The sequence below is a fragment of the Micropterus salmoides genome, unplaced genomic scaffold (genome assembly GCF_014851395.1).
Source record: "Micropterus salmoides isolate LMB-PRFRI ecotype aquatic unplaced genomic scaffold, ASM1485139v1 Ms_hic_scaffold_4159, whole genome shotgun sequence".
Lineage (NCBI taxonomy): Eukaryota > Metazoa > Chordata > Actinopteri > Centrarchiformes > Centrarchidae > Micropterus > Micropterus salmoides.
This window is the reverse complement of record NW_024043550.1, coordinates 16,505-44,444: the sequence shown is the minus strand read 5'-3', so window position 1 is coordinate 44,444 and position 27,940 is coordinate 16,505. Positions and strand designations below refer to the sequence as shown.

The following is a 27,940-nucleotide window of genomic DNA, read 5'->3' as shown; positions in this document are numbered from 1 at the left end:
GATGACAGGATCTGTCTCGTCTCTATCCTTTCTATTGGCCTCCATTTCTCCTCCTGTTTCCTCCTCTTTCTCTCTCTCCCTCTCCCTTTCTCTGCCTACATGAAGCTGACTGTGGAAATGTTGTCGTCATTCATACTGGTGGACTGCTGATATCATTGCTGTCCATTCTGCAGCAACACACAGAGGCCAAAAGCTTGTCTATGAACCCTTTCCTCATGAAGACATACAGGAAAAAGTCTGCAAGAGGACTCAGCCTAATGAAGATGATAGACAGGAGGTCGAGGGTCAGGTCATAGTTTTCTTGCAGGAAGCAAATGATGCTGGGCAGGAACAGCAGAGTGTAAATAAGCAGCACCAGAACTAAAATTCCCACAATTCGTCGTTTTTCATCAGAGGGGACCGAGATGGAAGCAGACAGGGCTTTGAGGGTCCCAACCAGGGAGAATATTAACAGAGGGAAGGGAAGGAGGAGGACGAGGGCGACGATTAAGAATGTCACCCGATACTGAGAATATAAGTAGTTGAAAAAGACAGAGCTAAGGATGAAACAGACAAGAGTAAGGACCCAGACCAGGACACAGAGCGCCACAGAGGTCTTGATGGTTCGTCTGCAGCGGTACCACAGTGGGTGGGCGATGACCAAATACCTGTAATACAAGATGGACACAAAGTCTTGAGGAGCTTCAGAGTTATAAACTAATATAATGTTCAGACACAGAAGGAGCTCCACACATACTGGATAGACAGATAGATACCTTTCCAGGGCGATGCAGACCATGAAGTAACACTGGCAAATAGAGCAGAGTCGTAAATATCATTGAAGATCTTATTATCTTCCAATCCACATCTGGTGCGACCTGAAAAATGATGCAGCAGAACTGAAGGATATCGGAAACAAGGAGGTTGATGAGGTAGATGGGAGCAACTTGATCACTTCTCACCTGCAGGAAAACATTGGTAAAAGTCAACAAGCAGTTGGAAACATGTTGTGAAGTCCACCTACTCCCAAATCTGTCATCTTGCTCTGCCCAGCAGCTGCAGTCAGAGACATTTCTGACTTTTTCCATCCAACAGGAATCTCAGATATGACCCACTGGCCAATCAGTGCAGGAACAAGACTAAAGGCCAGATTTCCTGCAGCTTCTGCAGCAGTTTTTCAGCCACAGATATGAAGCATTCTGGCTCAAACACATGAGCTGGATTTATCCAGACCGGAGTTGCAGTTTGAGGCTCATGTTTGTGTTTGCAAGGTGAGAATCTCTCCTCCTTGAATCAGCATTTCAGGGAGGATCGCACAAATAGGAACTGGAGGCAAAGAACTTGATAGAGTCAGTTTAAGAGAAGGCTGGAATGGAGCCACACATGGAAACTGCATGTGTTTAGGGTCCAATCAGCTTCATGGACATTTGAATTCTGGAGTCAATTATTCCTGTCAGGTTATAGATCATTCCAAGCCTTTGTCCCAGCCCCCAAACCAGATCCAGATCCTTTACAGACAGACAGACTGTAGGACAGACACACCACACAACAGGAAATAAATAACTCTTAGTCAGAATGTACATACCATAGAATAAAGAGCATAGATGGCCACCAGGGTCAGAGGAAGGCCGACAGCAATGATTATGCATGTGACCACATTTAAGATGAGACGAAGTTTTTTGAGATACTCATAGTGCTCATTGTAATCCTGGTAGTTGAAGGTGGTGCTGCTGTAATCGTAGCTTTGGTCCTGTGAGCTGCTGGTAACGTAGAGACCTTCCATTCTTCAGAGTGAAACCTGTTTGAGAGATCAGGTTATTAAAGGGAGCAGGTTTTTAATATCTACCTAACATTGTTCAGTGACATCACTAAAGCTGTGAGGTGAAGTTCACACAAACACAGTGTACCTATAGTTTACCCACAATCATATCAAATCACAAACTGCTGTCTTTCACTTTCTATCATCATTCCACTACATTTGTCACATTTAACTTTTATTTAATCAAATAAGAAAAGAAGAACAAATATCTGTACGTGCTGATGTGAGGTCGTTACTGCAGCCACAGAACATCGTCCAGCTGTTTCAGTAATTAATGTTTAATGTTAATGCTCATTGGTTTAGGACATCCTGCCTGTCTCCTGTACTCGATGCCCCTCTGCCCTCTGAGTTTGGATCAGGAGGTTTACATGATGATTAATCCACTTGACAGGGGACAGACTGTGCACTCTTCCTTGTTGGTGTTTGTTCTGACATTATTTCTGGAACAAACACTTGATGCATATTGTTGGGATCACAGGGACCTCACAGAGGAAGCTGTTCATTTGTGATCATAACAGAATGGTGTGCCAGTGGTGGTATATCATAAGTTAAAACATGTTTTCAGGAAAGTATTAAGATTGATACCAGTGGACATTATAATAAGCTATCTGCTATTGAAATCAGTGTGAACAGATGAACTCAGTCTCTCTCTGTCACAACTCAATAGACTAGTGGTCAGTTAGTCAGAGCTGAATACACAGCTGACAATAATAAAGACAGGCCAGCATTGTATGACAGGGAGAACACAAAAAACAAAAGGGATGTGAATTGTATTTTATTCACTTATTAAATCAACATGTCCATAACTTATTAACTATAAATAGGCTAAAACAAATGCTTTGATTGAAAAGACTTTTGCAGAGGATTTTTCATGAACATCAGTGGATTAGAAGTAGTAGGCCTTGTGTGCAGTATTGGAGCATGTCTTCCTTTTATAAATGATTTCTAATCAGAAGTACAGGACTCGCACAGCACTGAGTAGCTGTCTTTCAAACAGCTGCAGTAAAACTATGAACAGAAAAAGCTCACTCCTAATGAGCTCCACAGAACTCATGTTCTTGCTGAGAAATTGCTAATGAATCTGAATAATTGTAAAGGGTGGTGTGAACAGAGATTTTGGCTAAAATATTTGTCATTGTTTGCAGTAATACCATCCAAACAATGAAACCACACAGACATAATCTATCTAAAAACATTTCTCAGTTTAATTCAACACCATTTTTATGATTGGTCAGTATATATATTTTTTTTCAGTTTTTATTCAGCCTGTTGTAAATTATATAGTATTAAATCATGCAATTCGCTTGGAGCAGAACATAAAGTTCTGCTATACATTCCTGCCACCAGCTGAGTTAGCTAAGCTGCTAACTCTGAGGAGAACAGACGAAGGGCCAGACCCTCTCATCTGGACGATCCGAACACGACACAGCAAAAGACTGAATGGACCTGCCGGCTAACAACTAGCAAGACAACCCAATGTCTTCCTCTACGGATCGGTAACGTAACTGGGATTATACAGCTTCACAGAGCTGAACTGTTGTATAATAAAATAATAATAAAAAATACTAGGATCAAACTATTTCTTTAACATTAAAGCAGGTTAATCAGATCAAACTATTTAAACTAAATAATTATAAACCGGTTAATACCAGTAATACACTTTCTGTATCCTGATACTCTGTCAGGTAAAGTACATTTATTATTAAAAACAGCATCCTCAGTTATTGATCATTCTTATTACATTCTTAAAACATCGGGTTTATCACATGTTAATACATTTCACACATTTTATAGAGCTGATTTCATCACAACCAACAAACCCTATCTCTGATGGCAGGAGGCGGACTTCCTGTCGGTCTTCAGAGGCTCGCCCCTGTGGTTAGGCAGCAAACTGCTGTGTGTCAGACTTTCATGTCTTTAAATGTTAAAACCAAAAGTCATCTTCTATCGTTCTAAATATTTTGTAATAACAGTACATAAAATATTTCCAAAAAAAATTCTAATTTCCAGAACATTTAAAAATCCTGATCACCAAATACACTAAAGCAACACTTGATTCAACAGTGCATATAAGCAAATACACTCAAGGAATCAACTTTGATATAAACTGACTGAAAGATATACTTCTTGTCAGAGTGAAGAGTAAGTGTTAAAGTAAAAATACATTCTTTACTTACAAAACATCATGAGTACACAACATTATCATCATGGTGATGAAGCAATGAGTTTAAGCAACATACGTTTATAAGGTGACTTTAGCAATGTGTTCAGCAATTTTACTTCAAGTAATCTTATCTTATGAGATGATTCCTTAAAGGGTAAAAACAAAGAAATAAAATGAAGAATAATCTTTAGATGATTTCTCTTGTTAAGTGAAACACAGTTAAACACATTTCCTGTCCAATTCTATCAAATACTTTTTATATGCTAACTTTATGATGCTCATCTTTGCAGTATAGTTAAACATTAAGAAACTGAATTATACACAACACCCTCTCTTTAAAACAAAGAACCTTTATAGTGAAGCGCTCACCCCCGGAGAGTGAAGGCAGCATCCTCTTCTTTTCTTAAGCTTTACTCCAGGACAAGGCTCAGTCCCCCCTGCACAGGGCAGCAGCCTGCTTTTGCTGCTTTGTTACTCAGTTTCAAGACACCTCTAATATCTCAGAGACACTTTAGCTTCTTGTAGTTTAACTCAATAAAAAAACATGGCACCATCTACCAGCCAGTTACTGGTAAAATATGCAAATGTCTGCTAGATTTACTTCATCAGCAGCTAAAAACAATGGTAATCTACTGAGTGGTAGACTTTGAGCGTTTACTGGCTGGTGGACAAAACAGTTCATTTAGCACCCTGCCTGTGTACAGACAGGAGAACCAACTACTGTTTTTTCTCCAGCCACGCTGTCGGGCGCCACGTAGCCTCGTGTTAACCCCTAGAAACCCGGCTGTCTCGGGTCGCCACCCAAAGACCCCGGCGCATTATGTTCAGATCCTCCACAGGACAGAGAGAGGCCCCTGATAACAAGCTAGTTTCAATATCCGGTTCTGGCCTACCTCTGTATCAAAAGTCTAACTCCAGACTTTCTACCTTTCCTCGCCGTCCCCCGCTTCTCCCCCGTTTCTCATCAGGGAGTAGAGTATTCAAACACAACCTGGAACGAGTTCCTAAACTCCAGATCTAGAGAATAAGACCAGTGTGGCCCTCGGCTCAGTGTGTGGCAGTGTGGAAGAACCTTACCTTGCAGCAGGAGGAGGAGGAGAGGAAAAATAATCTTTGAGATTCTTTACTCAAAGTGTCTTTTATTAAAGTACAATCAGCAAAAAAGAAAAGAACAGAGCAAAACAGCGTCGACCGGAGTTCTGCTTTTTCAAAATACCAGAAACTGCAACTTATATACAGACACAGACAGGATGTGACAGAACAGCTCATGATGTATGTTTGCTGATTGGTTGATCTCTAATGCAGATGAGTCATGGTCACCTGTAAATGGTCTGTTATCACACCAAACATGGTACACATGAACACAGAAGATATCTGCCCGCCTGTTTCTGTAAATGCATTCTTTTCACTTCTCTTAAAGGATACATTTCACAACCATTTCCATATTCGTCTGTCCAAATACTTTTGGCTATTACTGCAGTGCAAAATACACTGGATACTCTGACGCCACGAAATATGACTCTTGACTCGCTGACAGTATAACAGTATTCATCACTAAAGCACATAAATACATAACACCATTTCCAAAATATTCCAACATGCTACATATCGTTTATGGAGCCAGCCAGTATATTATTCTAACCTAAAACAGTGGAGACGTGTGGCCCACACTAGCATCTTACGCTAACATGCTATTAACAGAGCAAACCGCGCCACTATCGTTACTCTCAGCGGGCCTCATGTGAAACCGTATCTCCAAAACCTGCTCCAAACCTACTAGTACTTGTACTGGTAGGATAGGTGAAGACTGTGGTACTAGTTAGTACTAGTATTTGTAGTAATAGAAGTAGTAGTATAAGTAACAGTATATACTGGTATGTTGGGGGTTTTGTCATACAGCCAGGTTTGGTTATTAGCTGAATATCAAAGATATTCTAGAAATTTTTTAAAAATTATTAATAATCAAAATTATTAATTATAATAAATAAATACGGGGCACCACCCTTGAATCAGGGACCAATAACCAAATATGAGCCAAGTATGATCAGTCTAAAAGAGGGTTTGTACACTGGCCGTGGTAACCAACTCCTACTACAACATTATACACAAATAATCACAGGCAACGACTTCTTAAAATTATAACAGGATTAATTCAACTCAAGCAGAGATCAATGATCAACAACTTTAGCAAGTAAATCACTATTAACTATTCTAAGCAAAATGAAATGAAGCCAATAAAACAAATCATACAAAAACATAACACAAACAACAGATCAGCAAGCGTGTGTGTGTGTGTGCAATTGTTTTCATGACAACCAAGGACATTTTTATGATAACACACCTTCAATATCAGGACATTTGGAAAAATGAAGACATTTTGGAGGTCCTCATTTTTCCAAGCTCACTACAGAGTTCTAGATGCTCCTTGAATGCCTCTAAACCAAAAATCTCCCATGTCCTGAAACATCACAATTTTGCAACATGAAGTGTGTAAGTGTGTTTATGTTTTTTGCTCATTTGCTGTTACACCAACTAGTGGTCAGTTTTGGTACTTTAACACACTTTAAACACACATTGATGATGCACTCAACATGTCATCTCATATCTGTAATATTTCATACCAAGCTTTTTAAGCTAGTTTTGAAATAGCCTACTGTAATTCAGTAATTCACATATTCCACGCTCAAAAAGTAACATCCCCAATTTAATACTGCTGATTAAGTATCCTGTTCACTAATTTAGAGAAGCAGTTCCTCAGTTAATGGCTTAAATTTAGCCGGATGAGCTAATGTTAGCTTACCAGAGCCAACTGAACTTCTCACAACCGTCTTGCTGCTGCAGACCTGCAGCCACAGCTGAGTCTCCTTTCCTCAGCAGAGTACGAACTTCCTGTCCCAACACCGGACCTTGCTCCGGGTGGACCACAGTCCAAACAACCCCCTCTCTTCTGTTGAATTTTGGAGAGCGGGTTTTGAACTGTAGTCGAAACCCATGTAAAAGCCTCAGCCGTCCCGAAAAGAAAAAAAGAACACATCCGGCCATCCTCAGAAAAGAGAGCCATGCGGGACCTCAGTACCCACACGGAAAGGGCTTTGCAATGGCCGCAGGCAGCCCCCTCGAGAGCTGCCCGGGCGTGCTCCATCCCCAAACATGAGACACACATCTCATGAGAATCTCCATCCGTGATGTACCGAGGGCAAGGAAAAAAACACACCTTCTGTACATCTGATTGCCGGACATGCTGGCAGACTTCTTCCTCAGGTAAGACATTCACTGCTTGTAGGACTGGAGCTTCTTCAAACAACATACAGAGCGCCAGCTGAATAGAAAAAAGCTAATGATGAGTGTGTACAGGTGTGCTTTATACTCCTCCGGTTATTCCGTCACACCTTACCGTTCTAGCAACAAGCCAATAGGATTGGAGTGATTTCATTCAAGTTCAGACCTGCTTCGCCTAGAGGCGTTCCCATAGTGTCGTAACCGACGCAGTTCGAGGTCCCTCGAAGGGGAACAGTGTATTTTTATCTAATATTGTGTTGTGTAGTGGGACAACGGTGTGGATTTGTGCATTTTATATTAAATAAATTTGGAGCTACTCCAAATCCCTCTTTTCCTCTCTGGGAGATCAACTTCAACAGACTGCTGAAGAGACCCCAACGGCAGGGGGGGTGGAAAAGTTGCTCTCTCTAAGTGCAATCCCTGACCATAAAACTGGCACCTTTTTGATCTACGAAGCTGATAACGGGGTGCCTGACTGTTAAACTGACAAAAGGGAAACTAACCAACGGTTAGCATTTCCCTGAACAGCCCATCAAAACTGCCCCCCCATGTAACCGTGGCAACTGACCTTGCTCCGTGTTTCATTACCCCATCAAAGGGATACCCCCTTTACGCCTAGTTGTGACATAAACCTCCTGAACTTTAAATAACCAAAGACTGCAGTCTCCAAAGACTCAAAGCATTTAATAAAGTTTAATTAAATCTTTAGTTACTTGATTACGTTTGCCTCAATTTGAATATTTATGTTAACATGTTGTTGCTATCTGTTCTATATCTGTATCTGTTGATATTAGTGCTGAAAAGAATCTAAATAAATTATTTTTGCAGTGTTTTTATTTTCAGCAAGATTAAGGACACTCCTTCATCTAATGTGTAACCAATACTTGTTCACAATACTTTCTCACATAATTCCTTTAGAAATGATGATAAAGAAATGTCATCCTATACTCTTAATTATCCAGCTTGAATTTAAGGCTGAATAACTAAATTCCCCAGTTTCTAAGGAAAGATGATCTTGGATTAATCTAAGCTTTCCTCATGTAATCTGAGCTCCCCCAAGTGGACAAAATAAGTATTACATACCATCATTGGAAATGCCGTTAAATGTAAAAATATCCTGACCAATAATGTGACAATTGTTTCCTGTTACCAAATGCTTAACTTAGAACAGTACAACCGTTTGACCGCTGAGGTTAGATTGTGCAAAATATTTGATTATAATACGCGCAAATAGATTTCTTTTCTTTTAGACATTAAGTTTAGAAAGGCAGTCCCTCGGGAAACCTGAAACGCCCTCTGGGGAACCACGCCCCAGGCAACAAAAGAGCAACACGCGACGTTGTCCGCTCTCTGCTCTTCTCCTCCCCTCGGCCTTCCGCTCTGCTCTCTGGACGCTTCGGCACGCGTCCGGGGTATCTCTCCAGGCAACGTCCTCAGAGTCGACGAGCAACAGGCCTTTGTTCGCTTGAAGCTACACACGCGAAGTGCCGCGACATCGATCTGCCCCTCAGTTTGTTTTATTTTCTTTCTTTCTTTTGTTGAAGTTATCAGTCCGTTAAGTTACACTGGACTAATTCAGGAACGACCAAGTTCCCTTTTAAGCTTTTTCGTTGAGCCAACTTCACCGAGGTCAGACCAAGCCACGTGGTCTTGCCAGCAGCAACGAAGGTAACCTGAAAACAGCCGAATTGCCAGACGGAGGAGGTGTTTTCTTCAGTCAGAGACGGCGAACCCCGGAGAATCCCTAGCAAAAAGCCAGGATCGGGCAGCTAGCGTGGGACCCGTGCAACAGGCCAAAGCAGGCCGACAAGCCGTAAGACTTAACAACATTCTGTGATCAGGGATGTCCGTTAATGTTTCGCTTTTTAACTCCTAAACTCATAGCTTACTTTCATTAGTTCTCCTCTGCCGTATGAGTCAAATGCTTCCCACAATCGAACCTCCATTCTCATTGTTCAGCAATTGTTTATTTTCCCTGTATTTAACCACCCGTTTATATCGATTTAGTTAACTTTAGTTATTAATAAATTCACTGTAATCAGGAAACTGTGTGTTGCCTATTTCCACGTCCCTGCCAAGAGAATTGACCCTTTAGATATGAGACTGACTGATTGATTTAAGATAATTATTAGCGATTATTAAACTAATTGATCACTAGTAATAATTGTAATAATTATTAAAAGCTACCTAGAGGTCCGTAGACTCTAGGATTATAACAACTCCGGTGGTGCCCTTTTAACGAGAGCTTTTATGGATTTTTTTTATTTTTCTGAATATTAAAATTCATAACTGGATATTAATTCTCATACATTTATTAAAATTCATAACTAATTTAGCCATGCTATAGGTGCGTCATACAATATCATGCTTTATTGCTTGTCTGTTTTGAATAATACAGAAGATAAAGAGCTTAAAAAACAATTTTGAAAAACGTATTGAAAAATTGCAATTAGACTATTTTCCAAAATTGTTCAGCCCTGGACATTACATTTTAGCTCCTGTCTCTTTAAGGCTCCTCTGCCTAAAAGCCCACTTTCTTCTGATTGGCCAACTTGTGGAAGCCTGCCAAGGTGCAAGAATCTTATGAAGTCATCGATTATGTGTTGTGCCCAGTTAAAGCAGGAATTCCCCTAGAGGACAGGCTGTGTTCGGACTACAGGTGACCCATTCAGATGATTCTTGCTCATATGTGACAGATCTGATGAATTTTTGATGAACAGTGTGAACAGCCCAAGAATCTGATCTTTTTCAGTTCGGATTTGTATTCCATATAAGATCCATCAGTCTGGACAGTCAGATCGGAATTAATACGACTCAGATGTCACTCATGTATCCCTTTAATAGCTGTTACGAAGCCAACCCCGAAGACGAATTTGTCCTCATTTAAATCCATTATAAAATATTTCAAATATTTAGCTTAAATTACCACATAAAAACATTTTTGAAAGTGTCTCACCCCTTCTGTCTGTTAAATAAAGATGTAAGTTTCGATTATCAGTTTCACCCAGCAGATGGCACTGCTTACCTTTGTGTGGCATGTGGTTGAATCAGAGTGATGGGAGAACCAGAGACCGGCTGTTCCCGGAAATGCTGGCCGCCTACAAGCGCTCCTCCGCCGGGTCGACATGGACCGTAGTGTCGGTGTCACGACGGAGCTCCGACAGAATTTTTTTCTTGCTTCTTGCTTCTTTCTCCTGCAGTTTATCTGTTCCTCATTCACATACGGGTGCACGTGCACACGTTCTAACAATACAATAAGAAGCCTGGCGTGAGAGTAAACCGGCGCTGTTTAGCAGCACTAGTGTCACGGGAAGCAGTCACTCTCTTGCGGTCGGTCATATGCACCAGCGCCGGTCACCCATGGAGCTCGGGTGATAGCTTTATTTATTATCCCTTTCTCCTTTTATCTGTTTCTAACCCACTCTGGAATAGCCTACTTGTATGGTCTAATAATAAAAAAGAGAGAACTGACATTGCTGTGTGTGTGTCCAGTTGTGACAGGCTATTCAGAAATAAGAATTAGAATAGGCTTAATTTTCCAGAAATTACTCTCTTCCCCTCTCAGGCTAAGCTTTGATGTGTATGTGTGTGTGTGTTTGTGTGTGTCTGTCCATATTATTGGCATGTACACAGTACACACGGGCGTTCTTTCAAGTAATAAAACAGCTGGACATCTTAGGCTATTTCAAAGATGCAGCTTCGGGGATTATGAAAACATCCCCGGGGGTTGTTTTGAGACCTTCCGTAGGTTTATGCAGCTGCGATCGCAGCCAAAGCTATAAGTATACCTAGCTGGCTCAGTCTTAATTTTGTGCACAAGATGGAGAGAAGGAAGAATGTAAGATTGGAGGAAGCGGTGGAGTATTGCACAAAGTCGGGGAGCGAGACGGAGAATGCAGATAGCGAGATCGAGAATGAAGATAGCGAGATGGAGAGCGAGGAGAGAGTTGTGAGTGGGGATATGGAGGAGGAGGAAAAGGAGAAAAGTGTGGAGGAGGAGGACTCTTCGCCTGAGAGAGGGGAAGAGACGGAGGAGACCGAGGCGGAAGAAATCTGGCTGTCAAAGAACGGAATAAGGTGGTCTACCTCCCACGCGAAAACGCTGCCACGTTGGAGTCCAGTATGGATTTGTTTCTTACGGAAGACATCATGGACCTGATACTGAAAATGACAAACCTCCAGGGGAGACGGGCCAACAAGGAGTGGATGGATCTGGACCTGGTAGATCTAAGGGGCTACATTGGGCTGCTGCTTCTAGCCGGAGTATATCGCTCAAAAAACGAGTCACTGACGAGCCTGTGGGAAGAGGAGACCGGGCGGATAATTTTCCGGGCCACCATGTCCCTGAAGAAGTTCCGCCTCATCAGCGACAATGTTCGATTTGATGATAAAAGGACCAGACGAGCGTGTTTCAGAAATGACAAGCTGGCGGCCTTCCGGACACTGTGGGAGAAATGGACCAGCATTCTCCCTGTAAATTTTAACCCAGGGAGAGACATCTGTGTGGATGAGCAGCTGGTGCCGTTCAGAGGCCGATGTGCTTTTAGGCAATACATCCCAAGCAAGCCGGCAAAATATGGCCTCAAAATCTATCTAATATACGGGGAGGCCGGCTGGACGTCCCGCAGAGGTGGGACAGGGGAAGCGGGTCCTCCGCGAGATGACAGAGGGGCTCCGGGGCTGTGTTGTCACCTGCGAAATTTTTTTACATCATATGGAGCAGCGGAGGAGCACCTCAAGAGCAAGATAGCCCTTGTGGGCACAATAAGAAAAAACAAGCCCAAGCTCCCTCCCCAACTGCTGCAGGTGAGGGGACGAGCGACACACTCCTCGATCCACGCCTTCACCCGCACGGCCACAGCGGTGTCTTACATCCCAAAGCGGGGGAGGAATGTGTTGCTCCTGAGCGCCAAGCACCACCGGCCAGAGATCCGCCTGGGAAAACAGAAACCGGCGATCATCCTGGCATACAATAGGTGCAAGGGTGGTGTCGACAACCTCGACAAGGTATGTGCAATTTCACAGTAGTTATTCTACATAAAGGCAACATAGGCTATTTTTTATTTCTGAATATCTGCTTGACATAAATTTTAGGCTAGGCTAATTATTTTTTTGTTTTTATCATTTGCAGGTTGTCAGCTGCAGGAGAAAAACAAACCGCTGGCCGGTTACGCTCTTCCACAATCTCCTGGACGTCTCGGCATACAACGCCTTTGTTGTATGGACCACTGTCGACCTGCACTGGAACGCCAGGAAGACCCCCCCCCCCCCCCCCTCACAATCACAGACACACACACACACACACACACTACCAGCCCCCATCCACACGTTCTAAATGTTGTTCTAGCCTAAATTGTGTTAATAAAATTGTTCTTGTTCAAAGTTAACATTTTGTGATTTATTTCTAGAGCAAAATAGCTAATGTAATATCCTGTGTTTTTAGAAAGTAAAAACGTTCAATGGTATGCCTAGAAAATGCAACAATATTTGGTTGCGATCAGTATCAGCTTTATTTGCCATCTGCTGTGTGCGCATATGAGGAACTTGACTCTGGATTGTACATTTCTCAAGGTGTGCTTACTTATCCTATACAATAATAAACTCAAACACAGGCTACAGTATGGAGAATACATGCACATTAAACAAACATTTTTAGGTCATTTTATGATCAGGATGAATAAATGATAGGCTACAAATAGGCATTTTTATTGTAGCCTAAATGCCTACATAAATGTATCTGGTATGGTAATAAAAAGCTGTAGTGGATTTCCACACTTCCAATTCTGTGTGGCTTGTAGTTCAGAGGGGGCTCTCATTCTCAACACGACGCTCTAGGAATACTGGAACTACAAGTCCCACAGATGCACACGGAACTCCAGCGGAGGAAGCTCCACAGCACTTTGTCAAAAGTGTATTTTCCACACAAAAAAAATTTCAAAACTTTTTTAAAAATTTAGAAAAAAAAAACTTCACCAAAAATCATGCCCATTGCATAAACACACTCAAAATGGCAATAAAATCAAAATTGCAAAAGCCAAAAATGTCCTTAGGTATAAGCGACTTAATAAATAAAAATTATTCTGGCCCTTGTTATCATTTGCTCACCAATTCACTTTCTTACACATCAATCAAATAAAACTGTTGCTAACTTCCTCCATGTTTACTTCTGTACTACGTGCTGTGTGTGACGTCACATTATTTTTTTGCGCTGCGGGTCACTTTCAGGTCACTTTCAGGCCATGGCCAGTTCACATTGAGGTCTAATATGGGCCACATTAAAAAAATTATGAACAGTCAATTAAAAAAATAAATCTGGGCAATAAATCCAAATTGAGCATTAAAGCCTGCACTGTGAATGTACCATTTAAAATCTGTATGTATTTTAGACAGAGACTCAACAATGTGGTGCTTTTAAAATGTACGATTTATTATCAGAGACGAAACATATTGCACACCCCTAGACAGAAATGTCAAGTTTTTAGTCAAATACGTCAGTAAAAATACTGACTCACTTGTTCAGGGAAAGACTTAAATTGTTTAAATTTCTCTGTGTCACAGCAATCCTTTTGAATTTGACGTCCAGTATTTTTATGATCAGGCATCCGACAAATAGGGTTTGTTAGGGTTTGACTTGAAAATTAGATTAATTTTAAAATATGCTACTATCATTTTTATAATATGCTTTTATGAGTAACTTTTTAAATAAGATATAGAATGGCAGATAATTTTATATTGATTTGGGATATATTAAATGTTTTATTAATTGAGTTATAAAATAATTATCTTTAGAATAATCACTAGATTAATCCATTTAAAAATAAAAAACATCAGAGAAACTTTGTCCTATATGTTGTAGTTGATACTTACTAGTGATGGACTTTTCTCGCTGTTCTCCACCTGTAAACCTTGCTCCAATGCTTGATCTAAAAAAAATGGAAGCAAGTTTCTTATGATTACTAGCATTTACACATACTGTGCATAACGGTTTTGGGCCATATGTAACATCTCTGGCTTATCATATAAATATGTAAAACAAACGAAATATACCCCGATTATTATGGACAACATTGTGATTGCGATACACTGTAGAGCTGCAACGGTTAGTCTGGCAAAAGAAAATGATTGATAATCATTTCAGTAATTTTTTAAGTTTTATCTTGTTAAATGTAAGGAGTTGCTGCTATTTTTTGTCATTTATGGTTGTAAATGAAAAGTCTTTGGGTTTAGGACTATTGGTTGGACAAATTAAACAATGTGAAGACGTCACTATGTGCGCTGGAAAATTGTGATGAGCATTTTTCACAATTTCTTGACATTTTATAGACTAAACGATTAGTCGAATAATCATTAAATTAATCGGCAGATTAGTCGATTAGTAGAAAATGTTTCTACTTGTCAGCTGATTTATTCCCTCAGTAAACACTTTCCTGATGATTTTATGGTCTCAGTCTCTAGTTTCAAGTCTTCTTCAACACAGCATGATGTTCATTTAGTAAATTATGGTCCCATTTGTTTTAAAATAGACCAGAAAGAGTATGTTTCAGGGCTTGATGGACATTACCATAGTGACCTGTCAATCAGGCTAGAGTGACTCGTACCCTCGGCTCTGTATAAATTTAACCAGCACTGTTGAAAAAGCTTATTAGGAGTCGGCTGTTCACTTTCTCTGGTGAGTACATTTAGATTTAAGACTGTAGTTCTCTAGACAAAGTTATCATGACAGTTAATTACAGACGCACCTAGCTAAGCAACCTAGCTAGCTCCGCATACAGCTGTTAGCACCTCCGTATCATCACACTTCCTGGTTGCAAAAACTCAACATGGCGGCGCCCTATCGGCCATACTTGAGGCTTCAAAACGGCGGTCCACAAACCAACAGATGACGTCACGTGCATTTCTTATATACAGTCTATGGTTAGAGCGAGTCCTATACTGCGCTGTGATTGGCCAGCTCTGTATTCAGGGCATGGCTTAGCGAAGGTTAGGTTGTAGTAGCAGCACACATAGAAACTAGTGTCACACAGCACTTTTTTGTTTAGTTAAATCACATTTGTAGTTATGTAATTGCACAGGGAGACTTCGCAATTGAAATTGTGATTAATTTAATCATGCAGCTCCACAATTATTAACTTAAGTCCTGTTATTTGATAGCTGCTTATAAATAAAAAATATTGTATAGGGGCAAGTAAAAATTTACTTTGTGCAAGTACATATTTGACACACTTGCCCAATCAGGTAACGTTCAACCTTGCCTGGTAAGCTTGTGTTCTTTCATCTCCAAGTTTGATGTCAGCAAGTAAAAGTAGCAAAAGTGAGAGTGAAATATAACTATTTATTGTGTTAATAAATGAAAACAATAGTGTTTATCAACTATAGCTAATAAAAGATAACCATGTCACATGTGAACATTTGTTCATGTATGCTTGCACAAAATAAAACTCCAGCTGCAAACTCTGTGGGGCCCAGTCAAGACAATAAATGGACGTGATGGGACTCATCATAGGCACACATTTTTAGGGATGCACCGATTGATCGGCTGGGACCAGAATTGGCCATTTTCATCTTCACCATGACTGGTGAACAGTAACAAATGTCCGATTTTCTGCTGGTCACACTGAATGTTACACACATGGGGTGCACAGCAGCACTGACCGTAACTGGCTATTGTTACAGCTTGTTGTTTTACGTTAAAGACGCGGACACGGTGGTCTTAAAAGGTAATTAACAAAAAGCCTCCAAGAAAATAATTAAATAATTTTCCAGTCTCTCAGTCATGGTTTAGTTAGGCTACTAGTGTACATGCTATCCATTCATTGTCTTTATGTCAGAATGCCATAAATACTCACTGCCTCTGAAGATCTTTTGGCAGGAAACTTTTCATTCCTGAAACATCTGGATCATGATGGGGGGAAAAACAGAGAGACAGACACACACACATTAACTATTAACTTACTGACAGAGACATGGGCATTTAAAATATTATTCAACAGCTACATTCTTATTATTACTGATGGGAACGCTCTGCAACATCATCCCCAGTAGATACACAAATCCTGGTTATTGGCAACACCAATGTCAGACTGGTCAGTTCCAGGGTGGTCAAACGGTACTGCTGGAAAAGTAAAGGCAGTTAGCGCTGTCAGACATCTCCCCTGTACAGCACGTTTTTGGCTGTTATGTAACATTAGTTAAATTAGTGACAAAGTAATGTTAATTAGCTACATGTCAGTACTACCTCCTTGTCTAGGGTTGGGAACATCAGTTACAACCTTAGATTAAACTGGTGTACAGCTATGTCCTGTACACATCCTGCACATCTTGAGTTTTCAAAGAAGTCTGACAACTGGTTGTTGAAGAAAGGACAGTGGTAACAATGGAGGACCTGAGGTTCGTAAGGCACATCAGGGTCGCAAAATAGTCATTTTTAGCTAATGAAGAGACCTTTCTTTTGGATTTTAATATGCAAATAAAATGTTTAAAACTATCCAGAAATCCTGTATAGAATAAGAAAAAGATGCATCAATAATTGTTTTATAATGGCATTACAGCCCTCTAAATGGTAAACGAACATGGTGATCCTCCAGAAAGGGAGGGACTTAGGCTCTTTATTATGTTATGGGAGACCAAATCAGGCTGCCTGTAGCTGAATTACAAATAATAAAGAATTTAGTTACATGAAAAACAAATATTTTACTTTTATATAATAAAACAGGTATAAAATAGTGTACCAAAACACTGTAATGCATTTCCCTTTAGAATTCAAACTCCTTAAAATGTTTTAATTTACAGTCAATTTCCATTGATCTGTTCTTTTAAATTCAGTTCTGAAATATTACATTTTTCTGTCTTATTTACCAATTCAAAAACTCCTGAAAAACTGAAGGGCCACAGAGTCAACACAAGCTTATTTTGCTTATTTTAAAGCAAAAACAAAATGATGCAGGTCTAAATCGTTGTTTGTGAGCGTAGTGACCTAACATAAAAATAAACAGCTCTTCACTTGCTAGTCCAAGCTAGCCAGGGTTTCTGCAGGTTTACCCTGGTCAAATTTTAGACGTTTTAAGACCATTATGAATGAAATTTAGGATCTCTATCACGACATTACAAGAATAAAACTACAAAGGAAATGCAATCACAAAATTACATGCAGAATAAATAAATGTATTCAAATGTAACAGTACTGAACAAATTAAGATGCATTGTTGAAATTGCATTGTTGTTAGCTTCAAGCGAACAAAGGCCTGTTGCGCTGGTCAAACTCTTAGGGCATTTATTTAATAAAAATGCACAAATCCACACCGTTGTCCCACTACCAAGGCACGCACGAGAACTCTAATATGACCTTTTTAACCACTAGCAGCTACTGAGGATTTCTGTTAATTATTAATTTATTAGGACGTTATCGTTCCCGACAAGTCCCATGGGATTTTTGTGAAACTTGATTTGGTCCAGAACAGGTGAATGTTTGTCTGTGACCACAGAAGGATCGGTCCAGTGGGGAGAGAACTTGTGTGCAAGTCTTCCTGTTCTCTGGCCGTCCTGTTTCCTTAGTGGGGCAAAGATGTGATGACAAACTCTGTCCCCCCTTCGGAGCTTGTTGTGAGATGCGTTTTGGTCATTATAGACTTTGCATCTTTGTGTGCTGTTGTCTAAATTATTTTGGCCTGTGAGGACATGTTTATTTCCTCTGGCTGGTTCAGTTTGGGGTTCCCTCTTGTCAAATTGTGGGTTTGACAAGGGAGAAGAAATGCCTCTCCGTTGTAAGGAGGCTCTGTGTGATGGTTTTGCTGGTTGAGACTGGCAGCAAACCTTACAGGTTTTGATGTAGTCTGCTACATCTTTTTGCATGTTTGGCCAATATGCTACTTGTTTAAGTTCACTGTGTGTTGCACTGAACCCTTTGTGGCTTTTGTAAGGTGAGTAATGAGCGTGCATGAGCATCACCCCCCTGTGGCTCTGAGGCACCACGACCACAGGTGAAGTGCGGGCGTCTGAGAAATACGAGAGAATGTCCATGACGACACGCAAAGAAGAGCGCGCCAGGTAAAGGTGTTTCAACAGAGAGGTCAGGAGGCAAGGAAGAAGGCACGTGCCCCATCAAATTTTAGACGTTAGGAATGAAATTTAGGATCTCTATCACGACATCACAAGAATAAAACTACAAAGGAAATGCAATGAAAAAAATTACATGCAGAGTAAATAAATGTATTCAAATGTAACAGTACTGAACAAATTAAGATGCATTGTTAAAAAAACAAACAAACATAAGCATAAGTTTGTGGATGCCTGACTCTGAGTGAGTGTATGTGTGTACGCGCACTACATCAATCTGCTCTGCCACAAATTTGAGTGGGGGTTTGGTGGTCCGACCCCAAGAAAATGTTTGTTTTCCAATAAAGAAAAATGCAATTCCACATGATTTTGAATAAACTACACCCCAAAAGCTAAACTAAAGAAGTCTAGGGGGGGTTACCGTTAGATCTGGGAAAAGTCATTTAATTACTTTTGCTCTCCAAAATAAATTTTACATTGCACAGCACCACACTGTTTTGAGCCTCACCCCCTTATAAGGGCATAAAGGCAATTATTACAGATAGGACACGTTCACGTTTGCCTTTTGTGTCTGTATTGCTTTGTACATTTGTAGAATTAACATTAACAAAAAAAATAGGCAACATGGGAACCACCTCCCTTCTGTATAACTACAAGCATTTCATTTGTACATCAAAATCCAAAAGAATAATCTCCTCATTACCTTAAAAGGACTAGTTTACATCCCTGAATTTCTTTAACATTTACTAACCTCTGTATGTGTGGTCACCACTGTCCTTTCTATTTAATTTAACTACCAAGATGCACAGGTTACAGAGCTGTAACCTGACAACTTAATTCTAATAAACATTCTGCCGCTCTCTCACATTCGATCTTCCTTTGAAGAATGAGGAGAGTGAGATCAGCGGCGTCGCGACAGGATGCTTCAAATACGTTGCTAGCCACCCCTATTGGCTACTGGGGTTCTTGCCTGCCTGTTACAGTCGTGGCGTCTCACTCTCACTAACAACTACATTCTTTAACAGGCTTATGCGCACACACATGTACACACAGACACATACACCCACACACACACACACACACACACACACACACACACACACACACACACAAACAAACGTAGGTTGTCCCTGGTAGAATTATTCCTGATGCTTTTCTTTCAGTTACTTATTTAAATTAATTATTATTCCAGCTCTCGTGCTGTGTTGCTTATTTAGTGTGTGTGACTGTTTCTTGTTTTCATTGTTCTCTTAGTTGTCTTACTATGTCAGCTGTTCATTGCTGCTGTTCGGCTGGTTGTCTTTTACTATTATTATTATTTTTATTGTTTGTGTTTGTTTGTTGTTGTTTTTCTCCTTCCCAAGCCCCCCTCTCTGTTCTATTGCAAGTTTCGTTGCTTTCTGCAATTGGTGTTTCCCTCTGCTTTTCCCTGTTGTCCCCACCTTCCATCCCTCTTCTCTTACAGGTCTTGTCCTTTCTCTGTGCTGCCTGTTTGTGCCCCCCCATCCCCGTGTCTGCCCCCCTGTCCGGCCCGGTGACAAATCAATACATAATTAAATAAATAATAAAACAGACAAAAGAGTATTTTAATACTCTCTTGTTAAAGTAAAATCTGTCTGGCACAATATGGTATCCAGCTCATTATACTCTATACCAGGCTGCTGGGCAGGACAGGTTTAAAAAAAAAAAAAACGTTGCTAGCGACTGGTTTTAACCAAGCCGAGTTCTGCACTTCCACAGTTTTACACTTTTTTAGACACTGCGGAAACCAATTATTTTAAAATAGCTGTTTCATTGGTTGGCTGTGTTACTACTTACACATCCTTGAGATGTCATGTGAAACATGAGTGGAGAAACTGGGCGAAGCATATCGAGGAGTCCAGATGAAGTTAACAGCTGACCGGGAAACATCTTATCTTCTTACAGAGCTCCTTACTTCTCACGCCGAACTTAAACTGACTGACAGCGTTAGCACATAAGTTACTAGCAAGACACAGTAACAACAGCTAACGTTACATTCAAATAGGAGCTAATATCACCATTATTAGCAGCATATTCACGATTAGCAACACACTACATCTTGATCAAGCGGTACTCAAAGAGGTACTTGCATTCGGCAGGTTACAATATGTCAGTTACCCGTTGTTAAAACTCTTAATGTCCATAGTTACTCTAGTTCAGCTTTTACCACTAACTGCCGGTGTGTTTTCTTTTCTCGCTATCCTGCGACTCTACTGCGTTGCCTTACATCCCGCCCATCGACCTTTCCCATTGGTCGACAATTTGCTAAGAACCAATGAAATTAACAAAATGCAAGATAGACAGCCGTAGACCCTCTGGGTTTAGGTTGAGCACTAATTGCTAAATTATATGTAAAGACAATGACAAAGATGTATTTATTCCCCTATTTCACTCTTAAAAAATAGCATTTAACTGTATTTATTCATCTCTATTTGTTTACATATTCATGAGTCAAAATGATATACTTTTTTAAAACTGGGCTATCGTTACATAATGTTGAATGAAGGACATGAACACTAAACAGCCAACATTAGGTTGTTAGAAAAAACAACAGGGTAAAAGTTTTCTTACCTGAAATCCTTAATATCTTAGCAGGCTAACGTTATGTTGCAGTGGATGAAGAGCAGCAGCACACCAACTCAAACAGACGTATTTTCAAACTTGACCAAGAGGCGCGCAAAATTGTCATTGGCCAGTTACCTGAATGATTCAGTCAGATTAACCAATCATGCGCAAAGCTTCACGGTAAATCAGCCAATAGCAATTGTTTCAGCGTTGTAACGTAGCAACTGTGAAAGATGATTTGGTTTTAAAAGAAAATAAATGTGTGTATTTATTGGTGTTTTCATTGCAGTGAATGATTAAAAAATGAATAATGATCAATGAAGTTTTATTAATTCCTCACCAGTACATACAGTACAAGGTTGATTTATTTAATATTTTACAGGGTTGTAAGATGAAGATTGTAGTTTATGCTACTCACACATAACATTATATTAAAAAATGATATACACTATGTGAGGGACCAGGCAGTTAGGCATGAGGAGTCAAGAGGGAAATTTAAAGAAAAAGGGTTTTATTTACCAAAAAATCATTGCAACAAAAGATAAAGTTTTGGGCCCATAAAAGAGGTCAAATAAACAAACAATAACTAAAGCTCTGAACATAAGAGACTCAAAAATACAACTGACCTTCTACACACCAAACAAAGGGGACTTATATATATTGGCTGATCAGACCAGTTTTGACACACAGGGGAAGACTAACAACAACATTACATCATAACTACAAACACAACAAAACTTATGTAAAAACTTATTCCAAAAGAAATGTACATTTACTTAACCTTAACTCAAAAATACTCAAATATAATATAAATCTAAACCCCAAAATATTTAAGGAGAGAATAAAGCCACCCCCCAGACATAGCAAGCAGTGGTAGTGTCCAATCAGGCCACCTCTCCTATAAAGCTGCTCCTGCTCCAAGCACCAACCCTTTAAGCCAGCAGACTTCCTGGATCTCTCCTGGGTGTGGCATCCAACACTGGTAAGCTCAGAAACAAGAATTATAACAAAATGACAATCCAAAAGTAACTAATGGTTCCAAAAGATGCTTCTGTATAGTCAACTAAAATAAAGTGTGCAAAATAAACTAAGTGTCCTGTAAGTTTATTTGTAACCAAATAAATATTTACAACAAATGTCTAATGTGTATGAAGGTATATAAACTAATCCTAAAGAACACAACATAAACTCAGTGCATGAGGTTACCGCTCTTCATCTGGTTGTGAGGCCACGGCTGTGGCCATCACACACTACATGGGTGAAGTCACAGAAAGAAAACGGTTTTAAATGTTGCAGTGCTGAAGATGAATTTAGGAGTCTCATAGCCTGGGTAAAAGAAGCTGCTCTGTTAGTCTGGTGGTGCAACAGCAGATCCACCTTTATCTCTTGCCAAACAGCAGCAGCATTAACAGGGTTCGGCTGGTGGGTCTTTTAATGTCCTTTGGGCTACCTCACCAATATCACTGATGCTCAGCAGTGTTACATGTAGCTGTAATCTTCTACAGTGAATAGGTAAAAATGTGTAATTAAATAACAATTACCTATGAAAATGTTCATGATAACATTGGGGCTTACTGAATATATTATGTATAAAACTAGCCCATATGTTGAGTAATCCTCATTTTGTTGCTTTGCATGTATTTCACGTGCACAATGTCTCCCTTTGACGTTTCCAGACACAGCCATTTGGTAAAGTTTGATGCTGTTCTGATGTGTTGATTGGTTCTCCTGTTTGAATTTGCAGCACCGTCCGTCTGCCAGTTGTACTGCCTCTGAAGCAATCTTTTGAAAATAGTTAACACATAAAAAAAACACTTCTTATTATAAGTAATCAAAAAGAAATTAAATACAATAAGTGTTATTAATTTGAAAACGTAATTGAAAGACACTACTATGACATTTTAAATAGGCTAACTTGTAATCGGTAACCTATTACATTTCCAAAGTATCCTTCCTAACTCCGTTGCTTGGAAGATGGATGCCAATGATCTACACACTGCAGACCGCATCCCATGCCAGTTAGTGATGGATTCAGTCAGGAAGCTTAAAGGTTATCAGGAACTTGGCACAGGAATTGAGCCTTTTTACATTTCCTTAAGAAATCCAGCCGTTTGTGTTTTCTTCACCAGTGTGAAGATGTGAGATGTCCCTGTCAGGTTCTTTGTGATGCTGATTCCCAGGAACATAAAACTGTTCACCTGCTCCACCTCAGCTCCTCTGATATGTAGGTGGATTGGTAGATGTGCCTTTGTCTCCTTTTTCTTAAAATACCTGTTAAACAGGTTGTTCTCCAGATATGAAGAGTTTCATCGTTTAATATCCGGCCAGTGATGGAAAGAGTTCTCTCCGTGTTGGGATGGAATTGTGGGTGTACAGCGTGAACAGGAGCATGTAACAAATTCACATTCTGATCAGATAACCAAACACTTAAAGCTGGTTGTATACCTTATGAGTGTGTTTGTGTATAGGATGAGCATCTGTTCACCATTGTCTCTGTAAAGATGTTGGATTGACTGTGTTGTGTTTAACACGTGTAAATAAAGCTGATTCTACTTTATTTGATTTAAGAAAAGTATCAATAATAATAGCATGTATGGTTTTGTTGCACAATTCCAGAATGTGGAAATCACACGATTTTTCTGAACAGCAGGCCTTTTCCAGTTAAATGAAACACAAATAATCTTGTTTTTAATTCACATATTTATTTTATAAATGTTAACACACTTAACTTTTTTACTGTGCAATGGCCATTGTTGTTTCAGCATCATCAGAATTCTAAATTGTCTCACTGGTAATCAAGTTTTACCCAGCAACAAGCAGACCAATAGGAACTGACTCTGCAGCTTGCCTGCTGCTGCGCACTGATGCTCATCGCAAAGTCTGCTGAGAGCAGGGATGACGCGGTCTTTTCTTCGATGGCCTAACATTGTTGTACACTTTTTCCACTGTTTCCCCAATTGAAGAAGAAGGTAAGAAATAAGTAACTACCATGCAAGACTAGAAACGTTTACCGACGGTGGCTTTATGAAGCTAACGTTAGCTAGCTAAGTAACGATACCTTACCACTTAACATTAACGGTAGCACAGTCTGACCATGTGCACCAAGTGTTAGTTTAAAGAAGGGTTCTTGGTTTATGAATTATCAATGATTTTCTCACGTAACAATTAAGCATTTCTTGTTGTGTTATTTGCTGCATTTTAAGTTTGTTCAGACTACAATTGCAAGTGCTGTATTTTCCCCCCACTGGCTACAGGTGACGTTACTAACTTCACAGCAGGCTGCTCTTCAGAACATCTTGCCTTCGACAACGAGGAGAGCTGGTTGACCGCTGCTCTGTCACATCTCACTCACGTTAACTTAGCTCTCCTTAATAGCTAGGCTCCTTGCATTCTGGCTAATAAATTTTAAGCTGGGTCTCACACATTGACAGTGTTGTGTTGGAAAGATTTGTGGAGCGTGTTCCATGAGTGAGAGAGCGAGAGGAAGTGCTGCGCGAATGCACTACAGCGCTCTGCAATGAAATACGCGTAGTAAAAAAAATGAAAATCAATCTATAGTGGTCAGCGTTGATATTGTGGCAGGCTGCCACAAATAAATTAACATGTGGGAAACATTGACCCTGGACACCCTGCATTGTGGTCTGTGGTAGGTTGTGCTATAAATTGATTTTCATCTGTAGGTGAAATTACTTATTTTGAAACGTTTGGTTAACACATATAATGGGTCAGAATGACTGCACTGTACACTGCAAAAACAAACATGCTTAGAGCTGAAGAAATCATGTAACATAGTTTCTTGTGTTATTGTTAAAGTTCCTTGTCTTATGTATTTTTACTTGGCACAGTTTCTGTTTGCAGTATAGACAGAATGTGAGCTATTCAGTAATAAAGTTAACAAAGCAGTGTGCTCAACACAGCTCCTGGCTTACTTAACCTCATTGGATCCTTATACCTGCTATTTATTGGCCATGGTAATCATACTGTACTTGCACTTTTCACTGGTAACAGCCCACTCACTGCCAAGATGTTCATGGTTGCAGTGGACCAGGTTATAGTCACTGAACAGCTTCCCAGCTTTACTAAAGCGTTCCAGATGATGTTCATCATATTACCTGCACAACATTGACTATCCAGTGGAACTTGCAGCTACACTGGAGTTCTGCCAGAGGTATGGATTGAGTGTGCATTACAATGCCAATTATTGAGAGGTTGCGATGGAGCAGCGATGGATTAGACACTTGTCTTTGATTCCCACTGCAACCACCAAATAACTTATTGTCATGGACCCTGCTTTACCATCCATGTTATAATAGAGGTGCCGCCAGATTGATCAAGGTGGTGGGTCTCCGTATATTTTCGTGCTTTTTTGCCCTTTACCAATCACATGCCTAATGAACTTGCTGCTAATGGCCTCTGCTATGCTCGCTTTCACCGTCACATACTCATACTCAATACACCCACATTATACTGTCTGCAAAAATTCCTCTATGCAGCCATTGAAGGGCCTGGAAGGTTGGCTTTAACCAGTGACATGCTTTTGGCAGTCGATTACTCTTTTTTGTGCACTATAGTGACATCTAATGGAGAATTAAAATAATTTCATGTTCATCCATATGCAGTGACTCATGCATTGAGTTGAAGCTTGATTGTTTGATTGATTGATGTAAGCTAGCAGTTATCTGCACCTACTACTTTGAGTGGAACACCTTGGACTATGTCTGAGGAATAATAATACTAAATCCTGTATTGGCATTGATAAAATGATGAGAAATACTTACTACATATAAAACACCAGTTTGTGCAGAGCAAAGAAGCAACAAATTTAAAATTGTAATGTAACCTGAGCCAGCCCTAACTATAAGCTTTATCAAAGAGGAAAGTCTTAAGCCTACTCTTAAATGTGGAGATGGTGTCTGCCTCCTGAACCCAAACTGGAACCTGGTTCCACAGGAGAGGAGCTTGATAGCTGAACACTCTGGCTCCTAGTCTACTTTTGGAGACTCTAGGAACCACAAGTAACCCTGCATTCTGGGAGCGCAGTGCTCTGGTGGGGTAGTAAGGTACTATGAGCTCTTTAAGATAAGATGGTGCCTGACCATTAAGAGCTTTGTAGGTAAGAAGAATGATTTAAAATTCTATTCTGGATAGTGCCAAGGGAAGGAGTCCACAGTGGTAGGTAGGCATTGGGGGAGATACAACCTGGCCCTCTGTGGGGGCTGGAGCGGTTTGTGATGCTCCGGTGTGCCGCATGCTCGTGGTGCTGGGTCTGGAATGCGAAAGCGAGCGGTTGGCTGTACTGGTGTTGCAGGTGGTTGTGTAGAGCTGGAAAAGCCTGGCTTTGTTTGCAGTACGGTGGAAAGGAATTTGCCTTTCCTGAAGTGCGCGCTGGAGTGACGTGGAATTACCTGGAACCGAAACAGGTAAAATACAGTTTAAAATATGTGCAACCCTCAGAAGAACCTGATATTAAAATGTCCAACACTAAGACTGCAGTCAACACAACACAGACTGAAAATACTTGTAGAGAAATGAAGCAAATACAAGTATCAGGAGTTCGGTCTAAAGTTCATAATGGAAATACTGAAGACACGTCTGTTAAGGATAGTGGTGAAACTGGTGACGGTCTTTAAACACATCCTCTTTAGTAAGTAATATAACCTACTGCTACATTTGTGGAAAACCAGTTAAAATGTACACGTCATTTAAAAAGTTTTGTCTCTCCACATGGGAATCAAGAAACAATTATTTAATTAGCGTATAACACATGATCAACTATATTGTGGTATACTAGCCTGTACATTCTGCAGGGAAGAGAGAGTCAGGCCATTGATTCATTGCATGTAGGCCAAGCAAAGCTACCGTATGTCTATTAAATTATGTTAAATTTATTCTTAATACATTTTTTTATTTTCCACCCCCATATATTAACACTGCTCTGGAAGGCACATCTCTACAGGTATGCCCGAATAGGAACGTATAACTTGCAAGCCGCTTTTAAAGCTATTTTAATGCTAGTCAGTGTCATCACCAAACTTTAAATTTAAAATGAGTGTCTTCATTAGTATTTTGTTGGACAGTACAGCTGCTTGTCCCCATATAAACCTATGTCAGTTTGGTCTCTCTGACTCTTGCTCTCCTGCTTTGCATTGTTTTTGTCACTCAAGCATTTGCCCTTTTCACTTTAGACTGGTATTTGGTCAGATAAGTGCACATTACAAATAACTTCACTAAAAATCGCCATCACTTTCATGATGTCTCTTTCCAGATGACTTAATACACCTCCTAGCCAGCTGCTGTAGAATACTCTGAAGCTAATGAAAATGTAATTAACATTGCTTTGAAGTTTTAGATTTATAATATCCTGTAACTGACATAACACTTGTAGTAAAGTTGTAAATATTATATATATATATATATATATATATATGTATTGTTTTGGTTAAAATGGATAAGATTTTTCCTTTTGCACCGTGTAACAAGAACACAGACGAGAGGGACAAACAGGCGAACATGAGAAGGGAAGGGCATGAACCCCATGGTAAATACAACATACAAATACAAAAGTATGTGTTTTACTATCAGTTCAGAGTCATAGTGAGCCATCAACTCAGTTTTAGTGCCACAACAACCGGTGGTACATACTAATGTATGTTACTCAAATGGCTTCTTCACAGCAGGGGGCTTCTTTGTTGTTCTGCTGTCCATTTGCTGCAATAACCTAATGTTGACATGTAAAAATCCTGCAAGTATATAGTATGAAACTAGAAGTTTTGATGGTGTGATTCGGGGCTAGCTTATCACAAGCAGAAACAGACTTCTCCCCAAAACTAGATTTTCACATGCTCTTTTCAATGATGTAGAAACATTGTGGGGCTGAAATAAATGTTTTCACGTCTCACAAAGCTTGACAAAAGCAGCTCAGAAAATGAGGACTACTGTTGCGTGTCATGTAGTAAGTCTTAGTAGCAAGGGTAAAATTTGCATTTGTAAAAATGTTAACTTACTCATAGAAGATTGATCCCGATGAGTTTTGCGGTATTAGTTTTACACATTTGAAATAT

General features: G+C 40.0%; 1 protein-coding gene and 2 long non-coding RNA genes across 3 annotated transcripts; 1 reads left to right on the top strand and 2 right to left on the bottom strand.

The window, feature by feature from the left end:
• Positions 1-757: 757 nt before the first annotated feature.
• On the bottom strand, positions 758-5,174 carry LOC119887376. The gene is made up of 3 exons (XR_005441700.1): positions 5,040-5,174; positions 1,565-1,777; positions 758-941 (listed from the first exon to the last, which is right to left on the bottom strand). It is a non-coding gene; the product is annotated as an uncharacterized LOC119887376 (long non-coding RNA).
• Positions 5,175-11,229: 6,055 nt separating this feature from the next.
• Positions 11,230-12,577, top strand: LOC119887377 (piggyBac transposable element-derived protein 4-like). The gene is made up of 2 exons (XM_038698189.1): positions 11,230-12,248; positions 12,373-12,577. Exons 1-2 carry the CDS (start codon positions 11,364-11,366, stop codon positions 12,574-12,576), a joined length of 1,089 nt encoding a protein of 362 aa, XP_038554117.1. The 5' UTR covers positions 11,230-11,363; the 3' UTR covers position 12,577.
• A 1,072-nt stretch (positions 12,578-13,649) lies between these two features.
• Positions 13,650-16,135, bottom strand: LOC119887375. Its single transcript, XR_005441699.1, has 2 exons — positions 16,088-16,135; positions 13,650-14,164 (listed from the first exon to the last, which is right to left on the bottom strand). It is a non-coding gene; the product is annotated as an uncharacterized LOC119887375 (long non-coding RNA).
• Positions 16,136-27,940: the final 11,805 nt, after the last annotated feature.

Excerpts from the sequence above, each read along its gene's own strand:
- LOC119887377 (XM_038698189.1), top strand. The coding sequence starts at position 11,364 with ATGGATTTGTTTCTTACGGAAGACATCATGGACCTGATACTGAAAATG. Across the intron at positions 12,249-12,372 it reads GTGTCGACAACCTCGACAAG|GTTGTCAGCTGCAGGAGAAA; the intron begins GTATGTGCAATT and ends TATCATTTGCAG.